Below are 20,421 nucleotides of genomic sequence, written 5' to 3' on the forward strand. Positions count from 1 at the left end.
GTGTTGTGACAAGTTCCTGCTTAGCTGTTCCGCTTACAGCCCTGGGTTTGATGGTGCCTTTTCTGGGTGTAAGGTTTCATTCTTGAATATGTTATCAAGTGACCTGGTTGTTTTGTCTCCTAGGACCTATTGGATATGACAAAATTAAAACATAATAGTATATTTGAAAACCATTAACAATTTTCTTTTTACTTTTACTTACAATTTAGTGTGACCCTTGATACAGAAATTAAAAGCCAAGAAAATAAGGGTTTGATAATGTCATCTTATTTCATCTGCATTTGTTGGTTCATGACTAAGTTCTATATTATATTTCTCAAGTAAACAATAAGCGCACTGTTTCATAGGCTTGGTTGATTCTGTTTTCCAGGTGCAACAATCGAACGCAGTGTGTAGTAGTTACCGGGTCAGATGTATTTCCTGACCCATGTCCTGGCACTTACAAATACCTTGAAGTTCAATATGAATGTGTCCCTTACAGTAAGTATGAAGTTTGTATTTTTCTCCTTTCTCCAGCGTTCCGTGTTGGAGCTGAAAGACTACACATGTGAAAGAAGCGTATGTTTACGGCCTACAAAAGCATTATGCATGCAAAGCGCTCCCAGACCCGGGACTCCAATTAGCTTCATGAAGTGTGGAAGGAAGCCATAGTGTGATGCTGGCCAAGTGTCTGTCTGTGTTCTTAAGTGTTTGGCTTTTAAGGCTAGTGTTTTTCCAGAAAACAAACTTGAATTAGCTATTCAATAGGGCAGATAGAAATCTGTACTTTTGCCCAATACCAGTTGCTGACAAATTGGTTTGGCTGGCAGTTTTCTGAAGAAGGAATTGACTTCCGTTCTAATAGTGAAGCATTTGAATGGCTACCTGCTGTCGTGGTAACATGAGTGCTTGGTAAAAGTCACCAGAATAGGAACTGAGGCAAGAGCTCTTCCCTTTCTTCTGTGTCCTGGAAGGAAGAATTCTTTTTACCAGATTTGGCGAGGAAGTTTTAATGCTTAAAACAAAGCCAAGAGTACAGAAAAATCATTCAAACGTCTTGTACCTGTTTCTACTTTTAACTCTAAGCACCATGTTTACTATTTTGCAGGAGGACTTTTTCTAACTGGAAATTTTCTAAGTAGGTGTCAGTATGTTCCTTCCGGTCTCAGAATGCATACTTCTCAATTATATTTCATACATTGGATAGGGGAGAAAATGCCTTCGCAGTTTAGACAACCTAGAAGTTTGAGTATATTGCCTAATTAGCACAAGGTAGTTTAGAAGTGATGTTTTTCTCCTTTCCTTTATTTTAAGTTAAATGAAACATTACTGTCACAAGAGGGCAGAGACAGTTGAAGTAACAGTGTTAGCTTAGTACTTTTGCTAGTTTCAGAAACTTTTCTATACCTTAAATCTAAACAACAACCAAAACGTGCCAAAGTTAGAGCTGGATGTTTTCATATGTGTGCCTGTGGTCCCAGCTCCTTGTAGGAAGAGTTGTCAGGATGACATCCTTGGGCACTGTAAGGAGACCCCCATCTCAACATAGAAACCCCAAAAGGCCAAATTCTGATAATGAAGGCCGATACATGAAGGTGACGACACATTGTAGCGTATACTGTGAAGTGATGCTCTGCCCTCTCAGCCACAATTTCCATAAATTGATTCTGTGCGTGCGTGGTGTCAGTTAAAGGCCAAACACAGATGATCTTTCTCTTCTCGTCCCTGCTCTGTGTTCCTGTGTTACGTGAAATGGATGCGCTTTGTGTTTTCAGTATCTTCTGTACCATTTGTAGGATTGGAAGCCCCAGAGTGAGCCGGTCTCTTAAAGCATTGCTCCTGTGTAGTGCGGTGGCTTTACTTAATCACTCTCCTGTGCCACGCGAGGAACACTGTATTCTTTTGAGCTAACCAAAATTTTTGTTTCACGAAGTCCCTCTCCCTTGAATTCAGCCTGGTTTCTGTCCTCAAATTAGACGAGGAATACAGCATCCATTCCCAAACAGTGGAATCAGTCAGAGCTGTCAAGAATTGTGTCTTTCTGCAACCTGGTCCCTGTAACCTAGTCTAAGACACCAAGGACAGTGTTAAGCAAATATTACTTTCAGACTCTTAAGTAATTCCTTGCGCTGTTTAAAGAAAAGAAAATGTGGATATCTTCTGGAACGTCTAACTTTCAAAATTTTACTTTTCAGTTCTCCAGAAGTAATATGTATTGTGCGCTAAACTTACCAATAGCTGTACTCAGAGAAGTATTTGCCTTTTTTTTAATTTAGTTTTTTGTCCTTCAAAATAAAAAGTAAACCCAGTAATTAATTTGCTGTTGCCTTTCTAGATGTTTGCAAGAGGCAGAACTAAGTCTATGACCTTTTTCCTCTTTGGAGAGTAGAAGTGCTTCTTATTCCTATATACCGTACGGTAGTGACACACTATAAACCACGCAATTGTAGCTCATGTTAAAATGTAATGCAGAGTGTTCTTGGGCTATTCTAATCTTCCATATCCTCATTGCTCCCCATTCTCCCTCTTCTTTTTCCTTATACTCCTTTCTGTGATAGCCTCTCCTCACATGCTTGGACCATTCCTTATCTTAACAATGTATTTGCTTTTCTATAGCTTTTACACACCCATTTCTCACATTACCTAGACTAAAAAAAAAGTCTCTAACATATATAAAGTTTATTGTGTACGCCTTACCACTTGGCTTAATGCCGGTCTCTATCCATAATAAATCCTTCAGGAACTTCATATACTCCAAAGTGCACCATCCTGTTCTAAATGATGCCAAAGACTTTCCATGACTTCAGAAAACATGGCAATAAATGCACTCAGCAGAGAACATTAGAAATGCCGCTGGTCAGTTTATTTTATAAACAGGCAGGTACGTTACATGTGCCCTTTTTCATTTGTCCAGGTAGCATCCGTAACAAAATCGTTCACATGCAAGGCATTTTTTATTGTGTACAGGATGCAGGTATTACAGCATGTAACTGTACATTAAAGAGTCATTAGGGACCTTGGAGAAAAAAAGGGATTGTTCAGACTGGAGTTCCCATCTTATAAGCAGGCATTCCTCTTCAACCTTGTGCCTACTTATTTCAAATTGCCACAGTATAGAAGGATTTTATCCTAATGCTACCTACATGTTCTCTCATTTGATGAGTAAATTGCATTCATGTCGATGAATTAAATTGCTATCAATGAATAAATGTGAGATTATTTCAAATGAAATAGTGTGTCACTTCAGATACAGAGTATGTAGGTGTAGTCAATCTGGGTTCATTTTCTGTCTTGTACATCCATGGAGTCCTCTGCTGATGTTGATGGGTGTGTACTTGTGTGTTTGGTTCGTAGAATATTAAATATATCCTTATAAATTAATTCATAGAGTCTGCTAAGACTATTTGCATATATTTGGCATGTGATTATGAATGCAGATTATTGTTAATTTTATTGTATTTTTATATCCCTGGTAGATAGAATTTTGGCTGATATGACAGATACCTACATGTTTTGATTTTACAAAATTCCTTATGGAGATTTTATTTTTTTAAAGATCAATCATCAAAGGTTTTATTTTTCTTAAAAAAATTGCCTTTGGATGTAATTTTCCTTTGAATTTCAAGTTGTATAAAATTCATAACAATTCTCTTTCCCTTTACATGGTATGGTTCAAATCATAAATAAATGAAGTAATTTCTGTTTATGTTTTGCTCAGTAACTGCACTATAATTTTACTCTGTCAAATAAAAATAACCCAGTGATCTTCAGTGAGTGGACAGCACAGAATGCATTTTCCTTAATCTTTTCATGGAACTGACTTCAAAGTTCCTTTGTAATAAGTAAGCATTGTATGAAGTATTATTCCTACCCGTTATCCCTAATTGCTTTATGTGAATAAAATTATTGTTTCCTCAAGGAACGATATAGCTGTCTATAAATGCAGTGTGAGCATCCTCAGCACGAATGCTCTGTCTTTTTCTCCTTCTTCCACTGTGCCTGTCCATTATTGATTCTGAGCAGGTACCGTGTGCTCCTTATGGAGGAGTGATGTTACATCCATGAGCCACAGAGACAGTGTTGCTTCCAAAACAGCACACTGCACTTGTCCTGCCTTCCCCTCGTACAGCGAGAAGCACACCAATCAGAACAAGTGTGTTCTCTGAAAGTGCTTATACAGACCTTGTTGGTTAAGCAGGTTGTAGCTTAATTTAGAAATTATATGCTGTTACTATGGCAATTCTTCTAAAAAAAAAATATTTGTGTGATGTTTCTCTCAAAGGAGTTCCAGAAGGTCACTGTTTTATCTTGACGAATAATTATACTTCTAAAAAAATATGTAATCAAGCTGAGATTGTAATAAAATGTGCAACTCCACTCTGAATCATCACTAGTCACAGACGGGTGCCTTTTGAAAGGGAAGAAGAGGAAACACAGCGTCAGTGGAGTCGGTTTTTAATACCCAGGCCACAGACTGGACAGCCTCCACTGAATCTCAGAGTTGCACTGTGTGGGTCCCCATTGTAGGAGACTACGTGTCAACTAGGATCTTATTGCACCTTCCTTGGTGCGTCGTCCACTTCCATAACCACACAGGGTTACTCCCTATCACTCCTATGTCCTGCCTAGGCCAGGTCTACCCTGTGCAAGCCTTTCCCTCTTATGGGGTCTGTGGATCAAGATCCTTGGTGTGAGTGCTGGGTATGGCAGTTGTTGCATGCTAACTTGCTTTTGATGTTAATAACAATGGTGGAAAACAATGTCATAATGAGCTAATCATGATTCTTTCTTCCTTTTCCTCCCTGCCACCTGTGCTTGCTTTTCCCTTGTATGTATTTTGCTTACTTTTTTATTTAATAGACTTAATATTGCAAGTTTTATAATGCATATTATATATGTAATTTTATGGGATTTTTGCAATGTATACGTAACCTTAAGTAAATTTGCTAATACTTAATGGACCTTATCTACCCCTTTAAAATCCCTACTGGGTGAGGGGAGATTTATATATTTCTGGAAGGGGGGGCATTTGGTTAAATGGTTAAGATGTATTTTTGTAAAAATAGGAAATAATTGAAATATACTGGATGCATGACTATGTAGTTACTTCTCACCTAAATATATTTGGGGAAGTACAGCCATCTCGATATCTATTTTTGACTCAAACTCCAAAGTCAAGTTGTCAGTCTCATAAATACATTTTCCTTCCGTGCTTATGTAATGAACCAGCTTGATAATTAAGCTCACACAGACCAAGTGGAGATGACACACCTGCGCATGCTTTTATGTCTGTGGTGCCCATATATAAAGGAAACCTCACTCAGAACGCGGGGTGGCTTTGGCAAGGCAAAAGTCTGTTTAGCTTGCATTAGTGAAGAGTTTCATTATTTATTAAGGCACACTAAGTGAAGCAGCATGCCAACTTATTTGTCTTGCCTCCTTAATCTACTAAAATGATTGATCCGTGTTCTTTCATGTAACTTTAGAATCTCTCTCCTGCTAGGTTCTCCTGTGTGTTTCTCTTTATCCAAAGTAGTACAACTTCCTTGTTCTTCCTGTGTTTAGCATCTATTACGAATTCAATCTTAGACTAATAATAGTCAATTTATTTTTAATCTTTTTTCTTTTTTTCCTTGCACTTTTTTTTTCATTTTTCTTCCGATGCTTAAAATAGAAGTGGAGCAAAAAGGTAAATAATGTCCAGTCTCAACCCCAGCTCCCTGTTATGTGCCTTATGGATGTGACCCTCCTCCCTCCCCTTCCCTGCAACACTCCTGTATGAAAATGACCGGCAGGACCTCATATTGCACCTCATAAAGGCAGCAGCTGTCCACAATGACATTGCTTGGCTGCTGATCTGGCGATGGGGTAAAATTCTGAAGTCGGCGAAGGGGAGATGCCCTTTCTGTTTCTTTTCTACCCTCTGTCTCTCTCTCTCTCTCTGACACCCTTGGATATTTTCTTGTTATTGAAGTGTCATCTTGCCTGGCTTCCAGAACCCTCTCCGTAGCATGCCATGGTTACAGGGTCTCCTGGTCATCTCATTATGCTTCCCTTGTGTTGACTTTTCTCTGCTCCCGACTGCATTTTCCTAAAATTTATATTCTCCAATTTGAAGCACCTGTAACTTCTATTAAAAAAAAAAAAGCTGAAAATAAGTCTTTACATTGAGTGTTCTGTTTTATTAGCCTTATTTCGTGGGAGGGGTCAAAGGTGTGAGGGATTAGAAGTCATTATGTATGGGTTGGGATAGAATACTTATTCACTCTCAAGCACAGGCTTCAAGTTTTGATGCATGCGTTACCAAATTATCAGATAAAATCGCAATTCAGAAATCTAAATTTTATCTTAGTTATGAATGATCTTAACTGTAGGTTTCTGTTTAAGAAAATAAATGCCAGCTGCTCTGTACACTGGTACCTCGATTAGAAAATCTTGGGAAAACAAGGCTAATGCGGATAAAATATAAACTTGTAAAAACTGAATGCTGTACGAAATGAATTTTCCTCTTTGGATTTGTGTTCGATAAAATGTGTGATAGCTTGTATCTTTTTTTTAAAAAAAATAACTTACTTCTTGTCTTCTCTCTGTGGCTGCTAGTTTTTGTGTGTCCTGGGACCTTGAAAGCCATTGTGGACTCACCATCTATATATGAAGCTGAGCAAAAGGCCGGTGCTTGGTGCAAGGACCCTCTTCAGGCTGCAGATAAAATTTATTTTATGCCCTGGACTCCCTACCGCACTGATACTTTAATAGAGTATGCTTCTTTAGAAGATTTTCAAAACAGCCGCCAGACAACAACATACAAACTTCCAAACCGAGTAGACGGTACTGGCTTTGTGGTATATGACGGAGCTGTCTTCTTTAACAAAGAGAGAACGAGAAATATTGTGAAATTTGACTTGAGGACTAGAATCAAGAGCGGTGAGGCCATAATCAACTACGCCAACTACCATGACACATCGCCCTACCGATGGGGCGGGAAGACGGATATTGACCTGGCCGTGGATGAAAATGGCTTGTGGGTCATTTACGCCACCGAGCAGAACAATGGGATGATAGTAATTAGCCAGCTAAATCCATACACTCTTCGATTCGAAGCAACATGGGAGACGGTATATGACAAGCGTGCCGCGTCCAATGCTTTCATGATATGTGGAGTTCTCTATGTGGTCAGGTCAGTGTACCAAGACAATGAAAGTGAAGCAGGCAAGAACACGATTGATTACATTTACAACACTCGCTTAAGCCGGGGAGAATACGTGGATGTTCCTTTCCCCAACCAGTATCAGTATATCGCTGCAGTGGATTACAATCCAAGAGACAACCAGCTCTATGTATGGAATAATAACTTTATCTTACGATACTCTCTGGAGTTTGGGCCACCTGACCCTGCCCAAGGTAAGAATGTTTGACCTCAGCTCACTGTGGTTTGTACTACTTACTTTCAGAAGACTTCTGAGTTTTCCCCCAAGTTTTTCTTCTTCACAGTTAGATCACAAGGGATGATCTATACTGCAGCCCTGTTTTGCACCAATTTTCTTTTGCTCAATTTGTTGAGTTGCATGTTGACTTCAAGAAATGAAGTCATTGCATTGCTGAGTGTTGTATTTCATTGCTAAACATAAAGTAATTGCTACAAACCCATTAACGATTTTTCTTCCTTACCTGTATTCTGAACTGATTACAGTGTTTTCACAGACCTTTAAACTTCTTGGCACCAGTGGTTAAGGGAAATGTGTGTTAGGATGCCCCAAGAGAATGCCTAGGTTTGACACTCAAAGCCAGGGTCACATGTTCAGGAGTTTTGACATCTGTGCTCTGGGTAGGAGAGGATGCCTTCAAATTTCTTCCTCTTGCATCATGTAACAATCGCTCATTTTCATTTCCTAATAAACTATGTGTTTTAAGTGTGTCCAAATGAACTGTGATAAGTCTGCTAGCATTTTCTTGACTTATAGGGGAACCTAAAGTATATTCAAGAAGGAGCATTATTTAGGAAAGCAGTGTTATGATTTCGAAATATAATTTGATTTATCAAGTGATTTCAGTTCTATGAGAAATGGATTCAGGGTATAATAGTGTTAATATTTTATTTACAAAGAGATTACTTCACACTCAGGCTAAAAGAGTAACTTGTTAATGATTATTGTAGAGTGTGTACTAATGGTGTCTTTTCAAATGAATAATGTTTTTAGGTTTATGGTATAAATTAATGTTTCATTCTTTGAGTCAATTGGAATTTTTACATTTAGAAGGGAATCAAAAATTTTAAAACTGAAAAACTTGTGAAGTAATGAAATTAATCTTTACACCAAGGTGAAACACACCCATCTGCTAAGGCGCTGAAGGTAGAGATATTCACACTCACTAACACACTAACACTTCTCTTTAGATGTGTCCTTAGTAGGTTCTAAATATTGTCATACGGCCCAGACCCTAAAAGTGGAAAGAAGAGCTGCCTATAATTGAATTTCAAATCCGAATCTTCATAGAGTACCGAATACGTGTTGAGCTCTACTTTAAAGAAAGACCACTGGCGGCATACTGATGAATCATGTGTGCCTGGAGAGTCTTGGTTTAAAAATGTGGTTGTAAAATCTGTTGTTAAATTTTCAGGAGCTAAGTCTCCTTTAACAGCATAAATCTTTACTGATAGCCTCTTAGAATCATTTGTTTTAAAGTATGTGATGTCTGTTTGCTCTAGAGGCTAGCTGTTTGGGATGCTTCATGCATCTTAATTTTTCTAAAAGGTACTACAATGCTTCTGTTTCATCCTTCGGCCTTGCAAAAGGCAGACTTAAGGCATTGACTAGCTTCAGGCATTGGTTAAAATTGTATTGATCCCTGGTTCACTTTTTTTGTATACTGCTTCACCTTGACAACTGTTACATTTGTTTTGTGTGGCAGTAAATCTTTCTCCCTTACTAGGAGAACAAAAAGAGGGAGGGAGGGAATGCCTTAACAGCTACTAATTGCTATTGAGGCAATAGTGGAAGGGTTGAGAATGGGGTAGCATAGAGGTTGTAGTCACTGAGTGTAGATTCCTTTTACCATAGCACAGTGACCCACCTTGTTTCAGAACATAGCATTAAATACGAGAATAGGTAACAGTGGCTTTCCCACATGCAATCTCTGTGTTAGTTCATTTTGTGGTGCAATTCCAGTCCAGAAGGCTTTGGTGATTTAGGTGTTTCTCAGAGAGAGTCCTTACTAGTTTGACAATGAGATGTGCACCAAGTGAGACTCCCCATGACAGTGCTTTATCTACCCAAATAGTCATCATTCTTCCATATTCCCAGAACATAAAAATTCATATTGACCTCTTATTAAACCCTAAGTAATAAAACATTTTACCTGACCTAATTTCTTTCTTGCTGCTGTTTGACCCATATTCTTATTCTCTCTCCTCATAATGTATCTTCTTTGGCTTCTAGAGACCTGTCTTTCTCTTCTGAGGTGTGTGTTCTATATAATGCCTAGAGGTGGGGTCTCGCAGAACTATCCTAGTCAATAGATTTAGGTCAAACCAATAAGCCACATTCAGCTTTCCAGAAGCAAGATTCAAGAAAAGAATAAGGCTAGGGAACAGAGCACCCGGAAGAATTGAGTCTTCACTTTCCGTAAAACAGCGACTGTCTTCTGCAGCTGAAATTCATACTTAAGTCTTAATGAACTGGGTTCTTGAGAAGAAAAGCCTCCAGGATTTCAGAACAGCCTACACAGTATATAACAAACAAAACAATAAAAAAAGGGGGAGGGGAAGCAGTTTTATGAGCTGTGCCTTGTATGTAGCCAAAGGTATAAAAGGCGCTGAGAAATCGTCTTTTCCTTTTCTGTGCATTGTTCACCTTGCTAGCTGATCACTTCCAACACTCTTCTCAGTTTTAGATCAAGCCTTTCTATTTCTGATGGCACGAGTATATTATTTCTCTGATCCTTTTTAAGATAATATTTGAATATTTAGCTTTGTTCTCCCCTTTGAGTAATTTTCTTTGTTGTCTTAAATTATTTCCAATTGTCCCTCTTTACCTCTATCTAGAAATGGTCTCAAAAATAAAGGAAAAAAAAACCTTTTTGGTTCTATTTTAATGCTTCAGTCTATCCATATAACTTCATATTTCTTAATCTTTCAATAGCTCTGATATCCCAGTATTAACAACAAAATAGTATATCTTTAGTCAGTGTGAGTCATTTCCTGAATATTTGTTTGTCTTGACTATGAGAAGGCTGAAAATTCTGTGACATGAAGACATGTTTCAGCAAAGGAGCCAGTTTTTTTTTATGTCTACAAAACATTCAGTATGTCACATTTTCTGAGTATCTTTCCACTGATAGTAAATGGTAGAGAAAATTGTTTTCTGCTCATTAAAGTCTTCCTGGGTACCAAGCCAATGTGTTCATTAGCACTGACTCTTTGATGTCACTCAAATGATACATGGTAGGCAAAGTGCTAAGTCCGTCCAACCAAATGTTTGCCAGGATGTCCTGATGAACAGAGCTTTGTAAAATGGGTTGGTATTTACATTACAATTCTGTTTTGTGCTGTTCTTCAGAGAATGTTCTCCGCGTTTGAACCTCTTGCTATGTTCATGATGCAGTTTGATCTTTCCTTGTTCCAGACCAAGGGCGGATTGCTTTCCCTAACTCTGTCCTTTCTCTCATTTTGAACAATCTCTTACCTAGAAAAGTCAGATCAAACTTTGAAGAGGATAACCAGGTGACCTTAAATCAGTCACCTGACTTCTCCATGATCAAATTTCCACATGTGTAAAAAGATAAATTGTGCCTGTATCATGGAGCAGTGGTAAGATTTGATCTATTGATCCAGACTGTCGGTTGTCATGACATCTGGCGATGTATGCTGAGTAAATACCAGCTTTTATCACTGCCAGATGCCCCACTGACATTTGTCTCTCTTCGTGGAAAGAGATAATGATTTTTTAGAAACATATCTTCAATATTAAATACAAAAACTTTTGCCTTGAAGTATCACTAAATTTCTGTCTTCAAAAATCCCACAAATTCTAGTTGCTCCCGATGGTTTAATATCTTGACAGGAAGCACATGGCTGCATGGCTGCTCCATGCTGCATGCGTCCAGTGAGAGCGTGCTGTTTGCGTTGCCTTACCCTGTGCCGAAGCACAAGTAATTGGGGTATTAATGCATATCGGAGTGATTCCACGTGCTCTGATTAGTATAGTGTCAGGATCCGTACGGTGGTAGAACTCCAAACCATGCCGTCCTGCCCCGTTCTCAGTTCCCGCTGGTTCCTCACTCCCTCTTCACGACTCGAGTCAGCAGCAGTCATCTGACAGATTTGCTAAAGATTGTGATGCTTTGACAAATGTTAATTGAGAAGGCACCGAAAGCCTGGCTGCATTGTAATCAAAAGAAAATTACACAGGTTTAACAAGATGTCAGGAGGGAACTTGCAGAGACAAAGATAGACAGCTTTGAATACTTTTCCGCAGCAGCTGGCTAGGCATGTGATTTGACTGATGGACATAGACGCCTCTCACACGACCAATCATGTTAGCCTAGAAATAAAACACATGCTTAAGGCTTTCTCACTGAGATAGGAGGAGGAAGGAAGGACCGAAGTTTCGTGTATGTAATGATAACTAGAAGTTTGTCATGCCCAAAAACCCCAGAAATATACCTTTTATTACTAATTTGGCATGCTCTCAACTATTCATAGTTGCATAAATATTTGTAGGTCAGAGCCTAAAATATTGAGCATGGTAGTGTGTTTGAATATATTTTTAATTCTCAGTATTGCAGTTTGTTTCTTGTGTATAGGTAAAACACAAAATTAATTATTTAGTGATAGATTTCACTAAGATAGTTGCACCTGAGCATAACAATGTTAATATTTTTATAAGAATAAAATACTTGTATATTTTAAATTTGAGGCACCCTATACATAAGGTTTTTAGAATAAATTTGTAATATCTGTGAATATGAATAAAACTTTGGAATATTTTCTGACAGATTTTAAGTGGCAGTAAATTTTGGCTGACAGGTTTTTCAATACTTAGTTATTAATGGAGATAAAATCTACTTGATTAAACTCTTTGATAGCAATATTGGAAAACCACACAAAGAAAACTCTTTCCTTAAAAATATTTTGTTTGTTTGTTTTGTGAGTTTTTTGTTTGTTTGTTTTCTTAAATGTATAACTGTAGTTCTATATTTTTTATACTCTCTACTAAGGGTCAGTGAGATAATGAAAGGTTGGTTTTTGAATTCATAATCCGTTCTGTCCCCTGTCTGGATACATAACTCCATGGTGAGCTCTGCCCTTCATCCCCCACCTTCACAAAGTAAAGACGCCAAACCCAGAGCAGCATAGTGTGCCAAACTTGTCTTTGGTTTAGATAGAATAGGGCATGCTCAGAAATCCCTCAAGCAACAATGGCTGTTGGCTGTAAAGATGCCAGTGCTTGTTGTCCTGCAGGATGTGGAGTGGGTGACTTCAAATCTTTTATCATCCTAATTATCCATAATTGTCAGAGGTTTATTTCCCCCTTGATCTTTTGCATTTGTTGAAAGTATGTTTGTATAATAGAATTTTCCTGCACTGCCTTCCTTTGTTTTGTGCTTTATGAAGAGATTGTACTTAAACCATGGGGTCATATTTCGCTGAGGGCTGATCTATAACCGGTTTAACAGTCATTTTTTAATCTTGTGAATAAATTGTAATAGTAGTGATTTTTTTCTCTTCTTCTCCTTCCCTATTATAATGCTGTTTGTTGATTTGGGACATATGGATGGGTGAAGGGGTGTGTGTATGCATGCATACATTCACATATGTGTGCTGGTAGGTGAGCATGAGGGTGTGTTTGAGATTAATACACTCATCTTTTTTTCATAGTGCCTACCACAGCTGTGACAATAACTTCTTCAGCTGAGCTGTTCAAAACCACAGTGTCAACCACAAGCACTACTTCCCAGAGAGGCCCCGTGAGCACCACAGTAGCTGGACCTCAGGAAGGAAGCCGAGGGACAAAGCCACCTCCGGCAGTTTCTACAACCAAAATTCCTCCTGTAACAAATATTTTTCCCCTGCCAGAGAGATTCTGCGAAGCGTTAGACACGAAGGGGATAAAGTGGCCTCAGACACAGAGGGGAATGATGGTTGAACGACCCTGTCCCAAGGGAACGAGAGGTACTTCCTGCCATATATTACACGATACAATGTATGCATTTGTAGTTTACTGAGCAGCTTCTAAAGACACCAAAGCAGTTTCATTAGGAGGAGATGTTTACAATAGCCAATTCCATTATTTTGTTACATTACAAATACAGTTTCTTCCCACAACATAAGGGTTTTAAACTGTCAAAGTCACTTAAGATCGGACCCAGAATTCCCTCTCACATTACCTGTGTCAGACCTGAGACTTTTGCCCCAGGCCTCTAGTGAGGCTTCCCTACAGCTGTCTTTCTCATTATAACTCACTTTGGATGAGTCCCAAGAATATCAGAGGCTTTTTTTGGTTCTTTTTGCTCTAAGTGCCTGGTGTTTCTATGCTGACTTTATGCTCACTGTTTATAATCTTTTGCATTGCATGGTACTTTTTCTCTGTTATTGCCATCTATTTCTATTAGCGTTAATTCAAAATTGAACACACGGTCTAGGATCATCAGAGCCCGTTTCCCGAAAGCTTGCCGAAAACACTGGCTTCAGTTTCCCTGTTGTGTTCTTCATCTCTTGCAGGAACAGCCTCGTATCTCTGCATGGCTTCCACAGGAACATGGAACCCTAAGGGCCCTGATCTTAGCAACTGCACCTCTCACTGGGTGAATCAGCTGGCTCAAAAGGTGGATTGGAATGTTTTGATGTCATGTGCTGATTGAGGGTTTGAAGTTCTAACATAAATAATTTAGTTTTCTATGTTAAACCAGGCTCTGTGGTTCTTTGTTCTGCATAAAAGTTTTTTTTTTATTTTTTGTGTTTTTTTTTTTTTCTTTTAAGGCATAGTTATGTCTGTAAACTAGTCTTTGAATGTTGTTTGTTTGGGGGTATGCTGTGTTCTGTGTTAAGCTGTTTAACAAATGCATACTTGTTTAATTTCATTCACATTTAGTTTGTTCTGGTTCTTTTGATGTTCATAAGACAAATAGTGTATTGGCCCAATAAATCAAGGAACATTAAGTTTTCAACTGAGCCCACAGAATGCAAACAGATGTTTGTATCACATACGACTACAACACAAGCAGAAATGACCCTTACAAAGGCCTAGAAATCACTCCCTTGATTTGTATTGTAATGTTGTAACCTTTTATTTTTTTTCCTCCTTCTACCTGTTTTGAAATATAGATGTTGGGATCACCAAGAATTATCTGTTATCTGATGTAAAATCAGCAACACTGGAATAAATTTAAAAAAATTAAATAACAAGAAAGTGGTTACAGGGCAAAGAGAGCCAACTGGAAAACAAAATTTAAAGGATGTCTCCCCTCTTCCCTGTTGTTTCTTTTTTTGTGTCTGGCTAAGTATTTCTTTTTTGTGTTAAGGATCTAAAAGCCTTTAATCTTCTCAGATGAAGAGAAAGTTATTGGTCTCAATGAGTTGCAGATTTTGACATATTTGCAATTTTTCCCCACCACAACAGAGCTGCTTAAAGAGAACCAAGAGCCACAGACAAGGGAGTTTTACTGAGATAATACGAATTGTCGTTTCAGATCAGAAGTGGAGAAAATGCCGCAAGTCTAGCCAATGAACTGGCTAAGCACACCAAGGGGACTGTGTTTGCAGGGGATGTGAGCTCCTCCGTTAGACTGATGGAGCAGTTGGTGGACATCCTGGATGCTCAGCTGCAGGAGCTGAAACCTAGTGAAAAGGATTCCGCTGGGCGGAGTTATAACAAGGTAGGACCTCTGCCTCTAAAGGACGTGGGTCTGTGTGCGTGTCAGCTCTCAGCCCTTCAAAATGTGGCTGCCAGGTGCCCAGACACACACTTAGAGACCAGAGTTCCCAGTTTGCTTATTTCTCAAGAAGAATTACTGAGAAAGAAGCGATGTTGCCCTTTCCCTGAAAGTTCTCAATGACACCAGTTATGGCAGGTTTTAGTTAATGGTGACTTGATCCATCTGAGTGTGGTCAGTACTCTCTCTATAGAATCTGTGGCTAGAGTGATTCTATGGTCCATGATTAATGAATTGTGTGAGAACATGCAAGTCTAAGTGCTGGAAACAAAGTTGTGACACACAGTGGTATGTATTAGTGGCAGCTTTAGAAAGAAGGATATATCCATTTTCAGGAAAATGCTGATCACACCACTAAGTTTTTCTTACTAAGTGCTGTTTACCGTCTTGTTTTTATCTTACATCCATGTTCAAATGTTTATAAGTTCAAATCTAGAGTTAGTCTCAGATAAGTGACCTATCATTTTTTAAACAACAGTTATATATAAATAAATGTATTTTTCTCTTTTAACAAATGACACAAGAAAATAGAGCTGAGAACTGTCTATAGACAGCTTTGGCTGTGAATGGAGTTGCCTAGAGGAGATCTGTAGCTAGTCAACTTGGAATTCAGGAACACCAGCTTTATTTTTGAGGACTTCTTCTTTCCTCGTTTTTTTTTTTTTTTCAGCAGATAAAATCTAACCTGACTTTCTTTTCTTTTACTTAAAAGCTCCAAAAACGAGAGAAGACATGCAGGGCTTACCTTAAGGTATCTTTCCTGTGACGTCCCCCTGCTTCTTCCCTCCTCCGGCTGCCTACCACGCTTATGCCGTCTTGCTGCATGACTCAGAATTCTCAGTCTTTGATAATTATATAATGTGCCCCATATCAGCTGTACAAATGTTGGCTTTCCTCAGAATAAGCCAATGAGAGTTTACTGATTTTTTGTTTTTTGCTGTTTTCCCATATATCCAAAACATACAAGAATTGAATAATTATCCTCTGAATTGGAAGGAAGCACACAGTAGTTCCTTTGATATCTCTTGTCATCTCTGGACTCAACAACCTGAAACAGCTATGATATATTCTTGGCAGTTTATCATATCAAAGACTGTATGGGCATAATCTATGTGCATGTAAAAAGTCACCGCTTTCTGATCTCTGGGGTGTACTGTTCGATAAATCAGGCTTTTTGTCCTGGCTTTTTGGGAATTCGCTTCTGGAAGTAGGGTGCTGAGTGTGGGTGTCCAGGCATAAAATATGAACACTGTGGTGGTGAAGTCACTGTGTGATAGCTGGGAGATCTTTTCGGGCTCCTAGAGCAGAAGACACACTTCCGTGCTAGGGCCAACACTTCTCCCTAGTGTTCTGAAATGCTAGGCAGCATGCAGAGGCTCTCCATGCAAGTAAGCCAAGCTAGTTCTATTGTGTCTTGGTTTGCTCTGTAGTTTAAAAGCCCCTTACTGTTGCAGAGAAGGAGGTAGCCATTACCCTGACAAGCCTAACCCTGAAGGACGGATTCACATAGTGGAGTCACAAACCAAAGAATTTTTGTAGTTTTGCAAATGAGGTTACTCAGAAACCGAAACCTTTTTAACTTGGTTGGCAAGGTCAGGGATGGGCCGGCACAAAGACCAGCATCTCGCTAGTTATCAAACGATACCTTTGGACCTGAGCCCTTTACAAGAAAGGCAGAGGGAAAACCATTTTTTAGGTAGTAATGTTCTAAAGACCCTTAGGAATCTGATTGAGTATGCAGCTGATAAAGATCTAAGGAATTTTTCACATTCAATGCTGAAGTTTCCCTTAAGATACTAATGGGTGGAAGGTAGTAATCAGTGTGTTGTCCAAGGTATACCTCAGTGAACCCAGAGTAGGCTTTGGCAAGCAAAAAAAAGACTGCTTCAGGAATATGATTAGGCTGATGATTATCTTGGTCCCACCTAAAACGCATAAATGGTAATAGATAAGAAGCATGTCAACTTCATGTAAGTGCACCATCAGGAGGACCTTGTACACATGGTACATCTCAATACGGCCTTAATTCTGACCAGTGTCATCTTCAGTGTGTTTCAAATGAGCTTCTCCATTCCGACAAGACTAATAAGCCTCCTTAGATTACAAATCAGAAGCTGACTTACAGTATGCAAATGAAGCAAGTTTCTGCTTGGCTACAGAGGATTCATTTGTAAGTTAGATCGGAGGCTCCAGTCTGTATTTCTTGGTGACTAATGAATCTGGCCTCAGCAGACCAGTTTCTGTTCCACTCTAGTTACTGGCTGAAGAAGTGTCCACGTGAGCATTGTGGACTATTCCATCTCTCGTTAGAAAGAAAAGAAAGAAAGAAAAAAAAAAACCTTTAACGCACTTGGAAGTACCTTCTACCTGCCAGGGAAGTCGTGGTGGCTCACAAGGCAGACGGAACGAGGGTATTAAGATGGATTAAGCAAATTAATCTTACTCTGACAATAACCTCAGACAACTTTTCCCCTTGTCCATTTCAGTACAGAGCCTCAAACCACAGCAGTTTATTGTTGTTTTTCATATACAGGGTGACCTTTTTCCTCAGCAGTTACCAGTAGGTCAGAGTAATGTCTATGTTGACCTTGGTACATTATGCATGGGCGTGTGGAACAGTAAACACACATAGCGATTTTAGCTGCCCGGCTATCTATCCGTGGCACAGCACACCCCAGCTTAAAAGCACAGCACATGTGACCATCAGGGCTTGCCTCCAGTGAACCAGCCTACTGGGTTATATTGCTATTTAATGCTGTTTTGCATGGAAATAAATTAAGCCCACACTCAAGGAATATTGCAGCTTGGTTGCAACACTTGCATATTTTCATTCTTAAATCATCAGTCTAGCCTCTCCGTATTCTGCCTTTTTTTCCTCATTTCTTTAAAAGCAGACCCGCTCATTAGAAGTTAATGTGTGTATATATATATATATATATATATATATATATATATATATATATATATATATATATATATCAGCTCTCTAGGTAATGGGAAGGACACAAATGTAGGCAGTTAGCTTATTATGGGCTTCAAAGCCACCTTCTCCCCAAAGTGTTAATAAATGCACAACAGTTATTAATAAATGTAAAGCAGTTTGACTTATTTGAGTTTGGGATCCAAAGACACTATGACTGAGATTTCTGGTAGATTCTGGCCCCCTGCAGAAAAACCAGTGTTTTCTAGTTTCACATGTAAATTTTGAAGCTATAAATAGGGCGACTGTCATAGTTGTGAGTGTCCACACTTGTAAGTCAGCCCTTCGCCTCCGAGCTGCTACTGAGAGTTGCACGTCCCCTTCAGCAATTGCAGTGTGCTCAGAGAAGTGAAAAATGAACCACCTCTCTCACAGGCTCCTTAACGCCCAGCAGCTGTTCACTAATGTCCAGTTAGTGCTATTTTGAAGTCCTTGTCCATACTTACAGTTGCCCAAGTCATGAAAGAAAAGTAAATCATCATGTCAGGCAAACATCCCAGTTGTCACCGGTCAGCGATTGACAGCCCCCTGGTGTCCCAGAAGCAGTCCAAACTCATGGTCATTTTTAAATGGATGCAGGCAATTGTTGACACAGTGGACAACCTTCTGAGACCCGAAGCTTTGGACTCCTGGAAACACATGAATTCCTCTGAGCAGGCACACACAGCCACGATGTTACTGGATACGCTGGAAGAAGGAGCGTTTGTCCTGGCAGACAATCTCTTGGAACCAACCCGGGTCTCAATGCCCACAGAAAACATTGGTGAGTGTATCTGTGGTCACATTTGATTTGGGAGACAGATGTTAAAGAGAGTGACGTTTGCATTCCAAATCTGTCATCTCCCGGCATTAGACTTCTCTTTTGCTGAGCTATTTATTTTCAGGAAAAGACGTTATTGATCATATTTAATAAAACTAATGCTTAAGCTGAAATCTGCCTATATCTTATAAAAGTTATTTTTATGAGTATCTGTGAGTTTTTCAATTGAAAAATCATTAAAAGAAAAAAATAAGAGCACTTAAATGCTAGAATATGGATTGCTTAAGTAATGAAAGTACTTCATATGAGAATGTAGCAAAAGCCTTTCCATTTTTATAACATGCCTAATGAATTTAAATTACTTTATGTGTTCTTCCCGTCAAATATTTTAGCTCATAAAACTCGGGTGGATTCTTTACATTTAACACAGACTGCTTTAGGTAAAAGAAATGTTTAAATCCTGGGAATTAGTGGTTCATACCTGTAATATCAGCTTTGGGTAGGCCGACACAGGAGGATTGTTATGAGTTCAAGGCCACTCTGGACTATAGAGTTAGAGCAAAACTCAGAACAGTTGGGGTGGAGCTCAGCTGGCAGTGTACTCATCTAGCATGCAGGAAGCAATGGGTTTGAGTCCCTGGCACCAGGAAATAGAGGTACATTCTGTAATTCCAGGGAGGCGGAGCCGGGAGGTCCAGGTTGAAGGTCTCCAGTCTGGAGAAACTCTCTCGTCTTCTTCCTAAAGATATTGTCAGTGGAGGACATATTTTGTAGCATGAAATAGCGTTGTTTCTAGGTAGTCAAATGAATATCAGTAGTTTGGGAGTAAACTCGGAGTTAAAATGCTGCCAATGAGGGTCAGATTTCTATTGTTGACAATATTTGGTAGGAGAGTAAAATTGGTACTTAATTTTCTTCATCTTCGAATTGACAGTTATTTGGTGAGACTGAAGACTTCCTCTGTAAACCTTCAGATGAAGTTTACTGTATATTGTACTGAAATAAAAGGTTCCCGATTATAAGTTAAAAAAAAGAAAGAAAGAAAGCCAAAAAGAACACAGACCTCTCTCTCCTCCGTCAAAATCCAGGCTGACTCCTTAGCACAAGCAAGGCTGAAGTTTTCTGGCTGGAATGCCATGTCTTACTGCCAAATCATGACTGCCAATATCATGGTGGCATATTAACTGCCAAGGAATGAAAAAATAAAAAAGAGATGGCGTAACTCAAATATGGCACTGGAATTGAAAATAAAAGCTTAACTTTATTTCCTATATGTAAAATTTTCCAGTGAAGTGAAGTACTAATAATTTATTCTGAAGTGCACAAATTATAAATCACTCAGTAACTTCTGTGTATAAGTGAAGTCAAAAGGAGGCACCCACCATAATCTTAGGTATCTGGCTCTTTAAAAAAAAATGTAGTTTACTCATAATAAGAAAAGATTAAACCCCCAAAGCTTCTATTATATGCACAGTTCTGCGCTCGCTATAGTCCTCAGGCTCATTCACATTGAACCCAATTCACCTGTATCCAGTGTCATTCCCCTAATTACAGAAGTGGTGTGGACCCAATCTTCTTAGTGAAGGCATCCTGAAAAGACTTATGGCTTGGCATTTTGTAAATTAAATTTGTTTCCCAAATTTTCTAATATTAGTTTTTAAAAAAAAAACAAAACAAAAAACAGCTGGGCGGTAGTGGCACATGCCTTTAATCGCAGCACTCGGGAGGCAGAGGCAGGCGGATTTCTGTGAGTTCGAGACCAGCCTGGTCT

At 39.0% G+C, this 20,421-nt stretch overlaps 1 protein-coding gene across 31 annotated transcripts in view; it reads left to right on the forward strand.

The window, feature by feature from the left end:
* The window catches only part of Adgrl2 (adhesion G protein-coupled receptor L2), a 208,263-nt gene that overhangs the window by 155,345 nt on the left and 32,497 nt on the right, over nt 1-20,421 (forward strand). For 12 of the 31 annotated variants that reach the window (XM_026783911.1, XM_026783910.1, XM_026783909.1 and 9 more), the window contains exons 4-11: nt 371-480; nt 5,654-5,668; nt 6,580-7,380; nt 12,857-13,150; nt 13,700-13,803; nt 14,668-14,853; nt 15,623-15,661; nt 18,470-18,653. In XM_026783911.1, the coding sequence (XP_026639712.1) occupies nt 371-480; nt 5,654-5,668; nt 6,580-7,380; nt 12,857-13,150; nt 13,700-13,803; nt 14,668-14,853; nt 15,623-15,661; nt 18,470-18,653 (1,733 nt within the window). The remainder of the gene's footprint in view (nt 1-370; nt 481-5,653; nt 5,669-6,579; nt 7,381-12,856; nt 13,151-13,699; nt 13,804-14,667; nt 14,854-15,622; nt 15,662-18,469; nt 18,654-20,421) is intronic. The other 19 variants (XM_026783912.1, XM_026783915.1, XM_026783918.1 and 16 more) reach the window with 5 other exon arrangements.

This window comes from Microtus ochrogaster, chromosome 21 (genome assembly GCF_000317375.1).
Source record: "Microtus ochrogaster isolate Prairie Vole_2 chromosome 21, MicOch1.0, whole genome shotgun sequence".
Classification (NCBI taxonomy): Eukaryota; Metazoa; Chordata; class Mammalia; order Rodentia; family Cricetidae; genus Microtus; species Microtus ochrogaster.